The sequence below is a fragment of the Schistocerca cancellata genome, chromosome 6 (genome assembly GCF_023864275.1).
Source record: "Schistocerca cancellata isolate TAMUIC-IGC-003103 chromosome 6, iqSchCanc2.1, whole genome shotgun sequence".
Taxonomy (NCBI): Eukaryota; Metazoa; Arthropoda; class Insecta; order Orthoptera; family Acrididae; genus Schistocerca; species Schistocerca cancellata.
In genome coordinates this window covers 146,301,132-146,315,353 of record NC_064631.1, presented here as the reverse complement: position 1 = coordinate 146,315,353, position 14,222 = coordinate 146,301,132, and the positions used below count along the sequence as shown (strand labels likewise).

Genomic DNA, 14,222 nt, shown 5'->3' with positions numbered 1-14,222 from the left:
TGGTTGTGTTGTGTACATAGTTCCGCCCAGTCAGCGTGTACACAACTTTCCCACTAGAGCGCGCCCCACTAAGCACAACAGCGCAGGCGCAGCGCTCGTCCATCTCCGCACTACGAGATGGTGCTCCCTTAGAGACGGACCAAATTCTGCTTCCGCCGATCCGCTTATTAATATGTAACGCAGCCAATGAGATCACTGCTAACGTAGAACCTTTTCTCCTCGCGGATCACACTCGCACAGTGATACCTGAATGTGCAAGGTATTATAACGAGTGTACAGACCTCCTATTAGTCAGTCTGCATTAGTCTGTACCAGTCTGCATTAGTCTGTACCAGTCTATAGTCAAGTTTCAGCCTGCACCTAATAAGATTACCTTATTCCTGTGCACAGCCATGAAGATAAATGAATAGACACTTTGCAAGTATCAGAGATATGTGAGAATAAGATTAACGTATCAAGACCAAAGGAACTTCAAATTGTCAATTGTAATCAGCATTCAGAATCAAGTTACGTAATGTCTATGCTTTTTATTATTTTAATAAATGTGTGTGAAAATTAATCAAGTTCTGTTTAAAGTTGGTCACCGTCAATCTGCTACTCTAAGTGTGCAAGTGGCATTTCTATCGTCTGACCTAACGGCAGAAGATAAACACGCCACGATAAGACCAGGAGACATATTGCTGACACTCGCCTACTTCGTTAGAGCGACAAGTCAAATAATCTGATTGTGTGTGTACCGAAGGTCTTACAGTACACACACCACAGGTAGATTGCAAGTACTACAATGAGATGAAAAGATTGGCAGAGGAGGAGAAATCGTGACGCGTCGCATCAAACCCGTCAGAAGATTGATGACTAAAAAATAAAAAAAAATTATAGTGATCTTTACGATAGTAAAAACGTCGCCACCACCGGCTTGTTCCTTTTGTATTACAATCCGAATATATTTTTTCACCGCTGTTCATCTCTGGTTTCTGCCAAATTTCTGTTCCTAGTGCTACGTCGATATTGTTACCTTTAATCTGTGAGACTAATTCTGCGACTTTACCATACATTCCTGCAGCTTGCTGATAACAACATTAACATTTTCCGATCTGCAAGGCCGAAAGTGCTCCTCTGAGGTGTGGCGAAATTAATAAAAAAGTTAAATTTATTGATTTTTTGAAAAGAGAAAAAATCATGGATATGGGACTGTAAATTTAGAATATTTGAAAGGCTTTTTTAAGGACTGTATTGACTGGCTTGAATGCGGACAAATTCAGTGCTGCGTGAAATTTGCTTGTAATATAATTTACCATTCCGATTAATTATATTTTTGAATTCTATGTTATTGTTTATTTAATCAGAGTTCTCACCTTAGACGTAGAATTAGTCCTTCTGCCACAATATTAATTCATTAGTCGCCATAGATGTTTTTCTCTTTGTTGACCGTGTGTATCTTCCTGAGTCGGCATCCGCTCACTTCACGAAGACGGTGGCAACCAAGGAATACAATGCTACATCGCTTTAAATAATTCTCGTAAAACTTAGATACTTCTCACTATTTTTTTATTCACAACACAATAAGACTTGCTGTGCTCGTCGCACAAACCATAATTACTAACAAGATGGCTGCCTTTCCGCACACACCAAAAATTACGTCCATCCTCTACAAGGCAACAATCGAAAGTGTCTCTTAACTCCTTCTTGGAGTATGAAACAAAAGAGAATCCAATATGAACATTACAGAGATTATATTCTATATCCCTCTCAATTTAATCTTTGGCGCAGCCTTTATGGTATTGTATGTCTCTGCGTCGGAATGTGTCATTACAGAGGGTAATGTTGCTGAACAGGAAAATTTGAAGAATCTCGCTAGAGAGGAAACATTAATCTTTAAAAATACCAGAATTTGTACTGTCATTGGCATGTTTTATTGCCACCAAATCCTTTCCGATAGCAGACGTAAACATTTACAAAGTGGAATAAATAAAAAATACACAAACACGAAGGTAGCTTTGATTAATTCCTCTGCGTCAGCTTCAACTTTATACCAGTAACAGATTCCAGAACCAAGGCCCACGGATTGTACTGAAGAGGTACCGAAGTCTCTTCACATCGGTGTACTTCATATTTGGACATCATATATGCCAGGCCAATCTTTGACTGTAAAAGACCCAGTCTCATTCCTGTAAAACAGATATTAGTCCAATCACATGAGTCTCATATTGGCTTCCCTTAACTAGAACCGGGAGTTAATATTGACAAATACTTGTGAAATTAGGTTTCAAACATAAAGAAACCTGAAGTGGAGTGGTGCAGTTGTAAAATGATAATAGCAACCGAAATGAAAATCATTTAGCTACCAAAACGATAATCGAAATGGGCATCATACTGCCGCCACGAAAAAAGCTAGATCTTTTTTTAGATTCGAATCAAGATGTTAATAACGAAACGGAAGTGTAACATCATACAGGGTGCAATCAGTTTATCATAAATTCTTTACATTGAGTATCATTAGTACCGAACTGCTGCAAGCAGTGTTCTCTGTATGAGGACTTACCTATACAGTTCCTGGGACCGTCACCAAATGGTATGTACACATATGGGTGTCTCGCAGCTTTCTGCTCTTCTGAGAACCTCTCGGGGTCGAAGCGTTGTGGTTCTGGGTAGTACTCGGGGTCGTGGTGCAGGGCGTAAATCGGGATGAACACAGGCGTCCCTTTCTCAATAACAGGTCCACCATTGGGAAGATTAACGTCCTGTACACACTTCCGGTCAACAAGGCCAGCCGGTGGGTGTTTCCTCAACGTCTCTGTGAAAAGAAATTAATGTCTTTAAAGTATCTAATACCGTCTATTGCGGTTGTAAAATTACAGTTTTAAATCTTTCAGCTGTTCCATCGAACAGAAAGTAAATGACAGATACACTGACGTAAAAAAATCGCAAAATACATTTGTCTAGGCAACATATTTAAGTTATTAACATAGCACGATCCCATGTTAACGAAAGCAAGAGATAAGTCATTGCAGATGTGAAATGCTGGTACGTTAATATCGGTTGTAACCGCCAGAATGTTGAATGCTAGCAAGCAAACGTGCTTGTATTGTGTTGTACAGGTGCAAGATGTCAGTTTGTGTGATGGTGTTTCATGCCTGTTGCCTGTTGCACTTGGTTGGTTGCAGAACTACACTGGTCTAGCGGTTTGATCTGAAAGTCTACAGGCGACTGTGGGTTTAAGCACTGACAGCAATCGTTTTAACTTGTAAGTCTTCCACTTGCCTACCAGGCTATGCATCTGCTAAATTAAATCTGCTTTCTGACATTGCTCACTATTGCTAGCCTGCATTGGAGAGTGTCACTTTTATGAGAATCTTAAATAAAAATTAAATGCTGAGAAAAATTAATGAAAAGGTGGTCCTGCCATTATTGTAATCAGTTAGTGAAGGGTGATTAATGTATACCAACAAGGTCGCAATCTTTAATAAAAATGGCAAGAGTTTATTAATCATACACTACTGGCCATTAAAATTGCTGCACCACGAAGATGGCGTGCTACAGACGCGAAATTCAAACAACAGGAAGAAGATGCTGTGTGATAAGCAAATGATTAGCTTTTCAGAGAATTCACACAAGGTTGGCGCAGGTGGCGACACCTACAACGTGCTGACATGAGGAAAATTTCCAACCGATTTCTCATACGCAAACAGCAGTTGACCGGCGTTGCCTGGTGAAACGTTGTTGTGATGCCTCGTGTAAGGAGGAGAAATGCGTACCATCACGTTTCCAACTTTGATAGAGGTCGGATTGTAGCCAATCGCGATTGAGGTTTATCATATCGCGACAGTGCTGCTCGCATTGGTCGAGATCCAATGACTGTTAGCAGAATATGGAATCGGTGGGTGCAGTAGGGAAATACAGAACGCCGTGCTGGATCCCAACGGCCTCGTATCACTAGCAGTCGAGAAGACAGACATCGTATCCGATTGGCTATAACGGATCGTGCAGCCACGTCTCGATCCCTGAGTCAACATATGGGGACGTTTGCAAGACAACAACCATCTGCACGAACAGTTCGACGACGTTTGCAGCAGCATGGACTATCAGATCGGAGATCATGGCTGCGGTTACCCTTGACGCAACATCACAGACAGGAGCGCCAGCGATGGTGTACTCAACGACGAACTTGGGTGCACGAATGGCAAAACGTCATTTTTTCGGATGAATCTAGGTTCTGTTTACAGCATCATTATGGTCGTATCCGTGTTTGAACGTACATTGGAAGCGTGTATTCGTCATCGCCATACTGGCATATCACCCGGCGTGATGGTATGGGGTGGCATTAGCTACACGTCTCTGTCACCTCTTGTTCGCAATGACGCATTTTGAACAATGGACGTTACATTTCAGATGTGTCACGACCCGTGGCTCTACCCTTCATTCGATCCTTGCGAAACCCTACATTTCAGCAGGATAATGGACGACCGGATGTTGCAGGTCCTGTACGGGCCTTTCTGGATACAGAAAATGTTCGACTGCTGGCCTGGCCAGCACATACTACAGATCTCTCCCCAATTGCAAACGACTGGTCAATGGTGGCCGAGCAACTGGCTCCTCACAATACGCCAGTCAGTACTCTTGATGAACTGTGGTATCGTGTTGAAGCTGCATGGGTAGCTGTACCTGTACACTCCACCCAAGCTCTGTTTGACTCAATGCCCAGGCGTATCAGGCCGTTACTACGGCCAGTGGTGGTTGTTCTGGGTACTGATTTCTCAGGATATATGGACCCAAATTGCGTGAAAATGTAATCCCATGTAAGTTCTATTATAATATGTTTGTCCAATGAATACCCGTTTATCATCTGCAGTTGTTCTTGATGTAGCAATTTTTATGGCCAGTAGTGTAAATAGGACAAACAATACAAGTTAACTGAGGTGACAAATAAATCATGAAAAGTTGGCAACACAAATACAAGCAAAAAATAATTAGCATTCCACTGGTTGGCAACGGCTAGGATTTACCTGTGTAATCTGTTTACTCTGGCTCAAAACATGGATAACGCAATCTGAAATTATGTAACACTGAACAGACTTTGATGGGTTTATTCTACACAGAAGTTGCACTACGTTGGTGCAGCAGAGAACAAGCGGCCGGACTGTGACTCGGTTGGCCCTAGTGAGCCGGAGCAGCAACGCTGTACCCCTTTCTCAGCGCTGTCTCAGGTGACGATCGTGGCCGTATCGTCGGCACAGTAGCGATGTGCAGCGCCTGAAATTCGTTATCACGGGTACGAAATCTGCAAAGTTACGGGCAGGCGATCTGTCAGATGGATCGCAATTAGTCTCTAACGGAGCCCCAAAATCTCGGCAGATTCCATCATACGACACTTCTGTTCTCCGGTCATACCGTGTACCAATTTGGATCCCTCTTACAGCAACATGCACAACAAGATCAAACTTCAAGGTGGCAGACCTGATACGAATGGGATTATCCTCAGCACACCGAAATGCCCAAGATGATTGAGGCCCAAACTGTCGGTACAGCTAAGACTTCACCACAGACTCCCCAGTCAAGACCAATGCCAGTGCCAAGTCACGCTCAGGACAAGTGTCCCAAGGGAACCCACTCATAACAAGTGTCAAGACCAGAACTTCCTCTTCAGAGTCTGAAACAGAAGACTATTTTCTCCATTCGTCATCTTTCCATCAAAGCTCGGTAAACTCGAAAAGTGCACCAACGAGGAGGAGGGAGGAGGAGATTGGTGTTTAACGTCCCGTCGACAACGAGGTCATTAGAGACGGAGCGCAAGCTCGGGTGAGGGAAGGATGGGAAGGAAATCGGCCGTGCCCTTTCAAAGGAACCATCCCGGCATTTGCCTGAAGCGATTTAGGGAAATCACGGAAAACCTAAATCAGGATGGCCGGAGACGGGATTGAACCGTCGTCCTCCCGAATGTGAGTCCAGTGTGCTAACCACTGCGTGCACCAACGAAACTGCCCCCACACGTGTTTCGTCCCAATCACAAGACCCCACGAACGCCATTTCTCCCCTCTAGCTCCCAAATTGTGTTCTCCAAGCCACTTTAGGCAGCGTGTCTTGAGAGTTTTTAGTGAACAACACATTCGTCACAGAGATCATTATCTTGATGGCACCAACGTTACAGCATTTCAGGCTAGGGCCCTTCGCTGAAGTAAGAAAAATGCTTTTGTGTCCCAACGTAGACCATTTCAGAGCCGTCCTAAATTTCTTGCAAAGGTCCGAAGCTTCCCAAAAAACTGGGCAGAAAGAGGGACACAACCACCAGAGGGCGCCGTCTATAGCGTCCGGCGCAAGGCTAACGTAGAATCTAGTGGGTTTTTATGGATGTCAGCTCTATTCACAATGGGCATTTACAACAAATTTGAAACGCCTCGTCCGGGGGCCTACTTTCTCTTCTATGCTTCTGTCCCTGCCATGGCCAGAAACGCCTAACAGGTAGATCCAGGTAGGCTGTTATTCAACTCTTCGGCTAAAATCATTCTCTACACAATGGTTCAAGAAATTCTTGGGACCAGCACTCTTTCCCTGGTAAGTATTTTGAGATATTCCTTTCCCTAGCAGTTGTACGTGGCTTCCAAGCCCCGAATGTCCACTACAAGATTTACTGTTGAATAACCAAATAGCCTGTTTGCTCTCAATTCCAGAAAGTACTTTTCGAAGGAGAGATTCCGTAAAGATCCTGCATGCATTAACACTGTACGTGCCCCCACCACCGCCTGCTCATGTTGATAACTCCTTGTCGTCTCAGAAAAAAATGATATCTCAGGTATAATAACAGCAGTAAAGAATAGCTTTGAATATAAGAATAAGTGAGAATGTGACTTTTCCTCTCATAGTCAATACAGGGATGCTTAACCCATTTGTGCTCGATTGGAAAGATATCTGGAAATCAAGCAGGCCATGGCAACATGTTGACACCATGTAGAGCATTCTGGGTTATAACAGTGACATGTGGTCGAGCGTCATCCTGTTCAAAAAGATCCCCTGGAATGCAGTTCACGAATAGCAGCACAACAGATCGAATCATCAGGTTGACGTCCACTTACTTAGCTGGATGGTAACGTGCTCGCTTCCCATGTAAGCGGGCCCGGGTTCGATTCCCGGCCGGGTTGGAGATTTTCTCCGCTCGGGGACTGGGTGTCGTCTTCATTTCATCCCCCTCACCGGCGCGCAAGTCGCCCAGTGTGACGTCGAATGAAATAAGACTTGCACTTGGCGGCCGAACTTCCTCCCGAACAACGATGTCATACGCTCATTTCCATTTCATTTTTTTTTTATTTATCAGGTTGACGTACAATTTTGCAGTCGGGGAGCGTGGGATAACAATGCGAGTGCTAATGCTCTCATACGGAATCACACCCCGAACCATAACTGCAGGTGTAGGCCCAGTGTGTGCAATACAAAGACTGGTTGGTTGCTGGCCGCCTAGTGTCCTCCTCCTAACCAACACACGGCCATCACTGGCACTGAGGCAGAACCAACTTTCTTCAGAAAACACAACAGACTCCACCCTGCCCTCCTACGAGCTCTCGCATGGCACAACTGAGGACACAAATGGCAGTGAATTTCGTGTCAGTGGAATACACAGTGCTGGTCCTCTGGCTGGAAATTTTCCTTGAAGTAATCGATTTATAACAGTTCGTTGTGTCACTGTGGTGCCGACTGCTGTACTACTTACTGCTGCAGATGGAGTTTGATGCGCCAGAGCCATCCGCCGAACGCGATGGCCTTCCACACGGCCGGAGTGGCCGAGCGGTTCTTGGCGCTACAATCTGGAACCGCGCGACCGTTACGGTCGCAGGTTCGAATCCTGCCTCGGGCATGGATGTGTGTGATGTCCTTAGGTTAGTTAGGTTTAAGTAGTTGTAAGTTCTAGGGGACTGATGACCTCAGCAGTTAAGTCCCATAGTGCTCAGAGCCATTTGAGCCATTTTGATGGTCTTCCATTTCGTTACTGCCACGTGGGTATACTGGCTGTCCGCAGGAGCTAGAAAGCTCACAACCGCTGCCAGCAATCATGTACAGTAGCTACATTCTTGCCAAGCCTTCTGCAACACCGCAGAAGGGACATCCAGCTTCTAGTAGCTCTATTACATGACCTCGACCAAATTCTGGGAGGTGCTGATAATGGCGTCTCGGCCATCTTAAAAAGACAATCTTGACCAACATCAACTGGCCACGTCCAATATCGTAGACAACTAACGTTCCCGACTGGCACAGCGTGTATTTAAAGCAAATCTCGTTTCAGTCCTCATTGTAGCGCTACAAGCGCCACTCTTACGCGTCTGGTGCGAAACCTGAATAGATATCGCCACTCAGATGTAGAAACATGGCTACCAACTATCGTTTACGTCGCACAACTCCTTCTTGATGTTGCAGTTTTTTTCCGTTAGTGTAGATACACTTCCGTAAGTCTTAATTTCATAGATGTTCACTATCGATGAAGAATGAAGAATCTCGCCCGTAACTTGAATCGGTGCAGTTACAAAAGCGTGTCGGGTTACGAATATGTGCTATTTGTACATGAATCTTTCTGGAAGAAAGGCAGAAGTCAACCAAAGCACACGGTAATCGAGCCTCAATACGATCACTTTGTAGTGCAAAAGTCAAAACCTATGCTACCAGATACGCTACTGGCCATTAAAATTGCTACACCATGAAGAAATGCAGATGATAAACGGGTATTCATTGGACAAATATATTATACTAGAGCTGACATGTGATTACATTTTCACGCAGTTTGGGTGCATAGATCCTGAGAAATCAGTACCCAGAACAACCACCTCTGGCCGTAATAACGGCCTTGATACGTCTGGGCATTGAGTCAAACAGAGCTTAGATGGCGTGTACAAGTACAGGTGCCCATGCAGCTTCAACACGATACCACAGTTCATCAAGAGTAGTGACTGGCGTATTGTGACGAGCCAGTTGCTCGGCCACCATTGAACAGACGTTTTCAGTTGGTGAGAGATCTGAAGAATGCGCTGGCCAGGGCAACAGTCGAGCATTTTCTGTATCCAGAAAGGCCCGTAAAGGACCTGCAACATGCGGTCGTGCATTATGCTGCTGAAATGTAGGGTTTCGCAGGCATCGCATGGAGGATAGAGCCACGGGTCGTAACATATCTGAAATGCGACGTCCACTGTTCAAAGTGCTGGCAATGCCAACAAGAGGTGACCGAGACGTGTAATCAATGGCACCCCATACCATTACGCCAGGTGATACCCCAATATGGCGATGACGAATACACGTCTCCAATGTACATTCACCGCGATGTCGCCAAACACGGATGCGACCATCATTATGCTGTAAACAGAAATTCGGATTCATCCGAAAAAATGACGTACTGCCATTCGTGCACCCAGGTTCGTCGTTGAGTACACCATCGCAGGCGCTCCTGTCTGTGATGCAGCGTCAAGGGTAACCGCAGCCATGGTCTGCGAGCTGATAGGCCACGCTGCTGCAAACGTCATCGAACTGTTCGCGCAGATGGTTGTTGTCTTGCAAATGTCCCCATCTGTTGACTCAGGGATCGAGACGTGCTGCACGATCCGTCACAGCCATGCGGATAAGATGCTTGTCATTTCGACTGCTAGTGATACGAGGGCATTGGGACGCAGCACGGCGTTACGTACTACCCTCCTGAACCCACCGATTGCATATTCTGTTAACAGTCATTGGATATCGACCAACGCGAGCAGCAATGTCGCGATACGATAAACCGCAATCGCGATGGGCTACAATCCGACCTTTAAGTTGGAAACGTGACGGTACACATTTCTCCTCCTTACACGAGGGATCACAACAACGTTTCACCAGGCAACGCCGGTAAACTGCTGTTTGTGTATGAGAAATCGGTTGCAAACTTTCCTCATGTCAGCACGTTGTAGGTGTCGCCACCGGCGCCAATCTTGTGTGAATGCTCTGAAAAGCTAATGAATTGCATATCACAGCATCTTCTTCCTGTCGGTTAAATTTCGCGTCTGTAGCACGTCATCTTCGTAGTATAGGAATTTTAATGGCCAGTAATGTATTTCTCTAAGTGTATGAAGACTCGTTACAAATATTGCAGCAAGAAACAAAGTGCACCTCTCAGTGTTAATAAGCAGTTTTAATGGCCAGTAGTGTAGTAACCAGAAATGGACATGACCAGGAGACACAGGCCGACCACCGGATGACGTCGATGCCGAGGCGCCGAAAACGACGGAAAGATAACAATAGCGATGGATGGACAATGAAGAAAACACAACGAAACTACAAGTACGGAGAGTGGACCAAGTTGAGAATGTAGAAGTAGCAATATCTGGAACCAAGCAATGCTGAGTTCAGCGAGCAATATGAGATCGCAGTCGGAACACGACTGAGGTCAGGACCCCTGCACTGCTAGCTGTATAACCCGGCAGCGAGCGCCAGTAGGCTGCAGCGCGAGTGTAGCCCACACCCAACGCTGAGCCGGCGACAGCAACACTCGAAAATACACTCCTGGAAATGGAAAAAAGAACACATTGACACCTGTGTGTCAGACCCACCATACTTGCTCCGGACACTGCGAGAGGGCTGTACAAGCAATGATCACACGCACGGCACAGCGGACACACCAGGAACCGCGGTGTTGGCCGTCGAATGGCGCTAGCTGCGCAACATTTGTGCACCGCCGCCGTCAGTGTCAGCCAGTTTGCCGTGGCATACGGAGCTCCATCGCAGTCTTTAACACTGGTAGCATGCCGCGACAGCGTGGACGTGAACCGTATGTGCAGTTGACGGACTTTGAGCGAGGGCGTATAGTGGGCATGCGGGAGGCCGGGTGGACGTACCGCCGAATTGCTCAACACGTGGGGCGTGAGGTCTCCACAGTACATCGATGTTGTCGCCAGTGGTCGGCGGAAGGTGCACGTGCCCGTCGACCTGGGACCGGACCGCAGCGACGCACGGATGCACGCCAAGACCGTAGGATCCTACGCAGTGCCGTAGGGGACCGCACCGCCACTTCCCAGCAAATTAGGGACACTGTTGCTCCTGGGGTATCGGCGAGGACCATTCGCAACCGTCTCCATGATGCTGGGCTACGGTCCCGCACACCGTTAGGCCGTCTTCCGCTCACGCCGCAACATCGTGCAGCCCGCCTCCAGTGGTGTCGCGACAGGCGTGAATGGAGGGACGAATGGAGACGTGTCGTCTTCAGCGATGAGAGTCGCTTCTGCCTTGGTGCCAATGATGGTCGTATGCGTGTTTGGCGCCGTGCAGGTGAGCGCCACAATCAGGACTGCATACGACCGAGGCACACAGGGCCAACACCCGGCATCATGGTGTGGGGAGCGATCTCCTACACTGGCCGTACACCACTGGTGATCGTCGAGGGGACACTGAATAGTGCACGGTACATCCAAACCGTCATCGAACCCATCGTTCTACCATTCCTAGACCGGCAAGGGAACTTGCTGTTCCAACAGGACAATGCACGTCCGCATGTATCCCGTGCCATCCAACGTGCTCTAGAAGGTGTAAGTCAACTACCCTGGCCAGCAAGATCTCCGGATCTGTCCCCCATTGAGCATGTTTGGGACTGGATGAAGCGTCGTCTCACGCGGTCTGCACGTCCAGCACGAACGCTGGTCCAACTGAGGCGCCAGGTGGAAATGGCATGGCAAGCTGTTCCACAGGACTACATCCAGCATCTCTACGATTGTCTCCATGGGAGAATAGCAGCTTGCATTGCTGCGAAAGGTGGATATACACTGTACTAGTGCCGACATTGTGCATGCTCTGTTGCCTGTGTCTATGTGCCTGTGGTTCTGTCAGTGTGATCATGTGATGTATCTGACCCCAGGAATGTGTCAATAAAGTTTCCCCTTCCTGGGACAATGAATTCACGGTGTTCTTATTTCAATTTCCAGGAGTGTATTAGGAGCGCCACCTAGCGCATGTCGTCTTGATCCATACATTCTGGCGCGCTTTCGAACTCATCAGGCCGGTGTACCAGAGTGTCCCGGGCTAAAATGACGAAAAGAGTGTGCAAAACCCCAAGGAAAGCAGGAGAAAGCAATGGAACCAACTGGATTGTTGAACTCCAGAAGGATTTGTCGGAATTGAGGATGGAGACTGAAGGAGGGGAAAATTTGAGAAGCAAGTACACACCGACCAATACGCTGGCGATCGATGACTGATAAAGGAAAAGGATAGAGAGTTACCAGTGGAACAGACAAGAGAAGAGGATACTGGGGAAGACCATGACAGAAGAGAAGAAAGAATGAAGAGATTCTGGGAGGACAAAAGGAAAATGTAATCCATAAAGAGGCTACCCGTGGTCCTCGAGGGCCATTACACCAAGAAGAAGATGAAGAAGAAGAATATAGCACTACAGAGCCTCTAAATTCAGGATCCTTCTGTGGAAGCAAGAAGAGTCAATCAGTTCAGCCACGTTTGTGACTCGTATGGAAGATCAGCCTGCAGCAGCTCACCTGCAATAACCTTGTCCAAATACTTCATGTCCGAGATGACCTCGTACGTCAACTGTCCTGCGTTCTCCTTCAGCGTCGCGTCCACCTCCTCGTGCAGTCGCCTCTGCACGTCTGGATTGAGAGCCAGCTCGTAGAGTGCGAAACTCATGGTGGTCGACGACGTCTCGAAGCCTGCGGCGTAAAACAGGATGCACTGTGCTGCCACGTCGTCGATCGTAAACTCTGCGGAAAGAGATCGTGTCCTTAGTACAATTCCTATATCTGATAGTAATGGGTTCAACTTTGAAATATAGCAAGGCCTTGATCACACAGTTCTCTATCAAGCGTTACGCGTTTCAAAATTTCGTCATCAGACTCAAGTGTACAAGAAAATTAACTATAGCTAATTTGGATGTATTAACAGAAGTATGCATGTTAGTATTCCATATACAGATTTTTCAGTTGGTATCAAACTTATATTTAAATCAAACTTTAGTAAAAAGCTCGTTAAAGTGAGCACATAGACTGAATATATTACAGATCTCATCTCATATAAGTACGTTTGACAGTGCCATCGTCAATTCGAAGAGAACCAGAGCCAGACTGACTGGCGATTAAGCTACCAAAAATTAACGAAAGCCGGTAATTGGCGCTACTATTAATCATAGAAATAAAGACGAAGAGTAACTTTCCAGACAGCTATGCATTGCTATTCACTACATGTCACAAAGACGTGAATCACTTGTTAAAGATACATTTATCCTGACTGGAGGAGAACTTCATATACTGACAGCATGAAGTGTGAGACATTACGCAGCATCGCGAACAACATTACAGAGGTAGTCGTTAGTCAATATCCAAAACAGAAGACATGTTTGCAATCACTGGTGTGGTACAATACAAACATAACACTGATTTAGATTAGAAAAAAAAGTTGTAAAATAATATGTTTGCAACCATCAGTTTACAACCATCACTAAATGAAATGTCACGTAAGTATGACCAATCATAATCATATTACAGTAGACGAACATATAATAAATGATATACAACATGATTTAGGTGAGCATAGGTTAGTGGCAACAACTTGAAATAAGAAGGAACTATTATTACAATAAAAGGGACTTTTGCGATTTTTTTAAAAAAAAATAATAGTACAGTACTAGATTGTATAACAAGTCAGCTGTTATCAGTTTACAGTTATCAGCAAATTAAATGTTACAAGAGTATGAAAAATTGTAATCACATTCCAATAGTCGAATAAACAATAGATGACATACAATATAATAGTTTAGGTAAGCCTAAATGAGTGGCAACATTTTTAAATAAAATGGAAACTAATATTAAATTATTTCTCTCTTTATTTTTCCCTTTTGCTTTGTTTTATATTAAAAAGCATAAAGGAATAATATCAAAATGTATAACAGCTTAGCTTCAAGCAGATGCGTCAAGATACTCAAAAAACTAAGCATATTGTGGTTGAGGTTTAGAGTTAGGATAATTAGTTGACAGACAGTGACAATTGTAATGCTGAAATAGAGGTCATACTCTTTCGGAATTAATGGATTGCGTTTGAATATATAGTTATAAACAATACAATGCAAAACTATAACGAGACTAGCACTTTGAAGTAGTAGTGAAACCGAAACTTTCTACATTCGTGAGGTTAACCATAATGTAATATACGTGTGATGTAACTATATTCGATTATTTTTTCCTTTATTGTAACTTCATGCCCCTGCCCCAGATGGGCTTAACAATAAA

The 14,222-nt window shown here is 45.3% G+C and overlaps 1 protein-coding gene across 1 annotated transcript in view; it reads right to left on the bottom strand.

Annotated features, from left to right (window-relative positions):
• Positions 1 to 1,970: 1,970 nt before the first annotated feature.
• Positions 1,971 to 14,222, bottom strand: part of LOC126088206 (cytochrome P450 6k1-like) — a 57,653-nt gene continuing 45,401 nt past the window's right edge. Inside the window, exons 6-8 of the mRNA XM_049906332.1 lie at positions 12,480 to 12,701; positions 2,543 to 2,794; positions 1,971 to 2,168 (exon numbers count right to left, since the gene is read on the bottom strand). Of these exons, the coding sequence (XP_049762289.1) occupies positions 2,002 to 2,168; positions 2,543 to 2,794; positions 12,480 to 12,701 (641 nt within the window). The 3' untranslated portion in view covers positions 1,971 to 2,001. The remainder of the gene's footprint in view (positions 2,169 to 2,542; positions 2,795 to 12,479; positions 12,702 to 14,222) is intronic.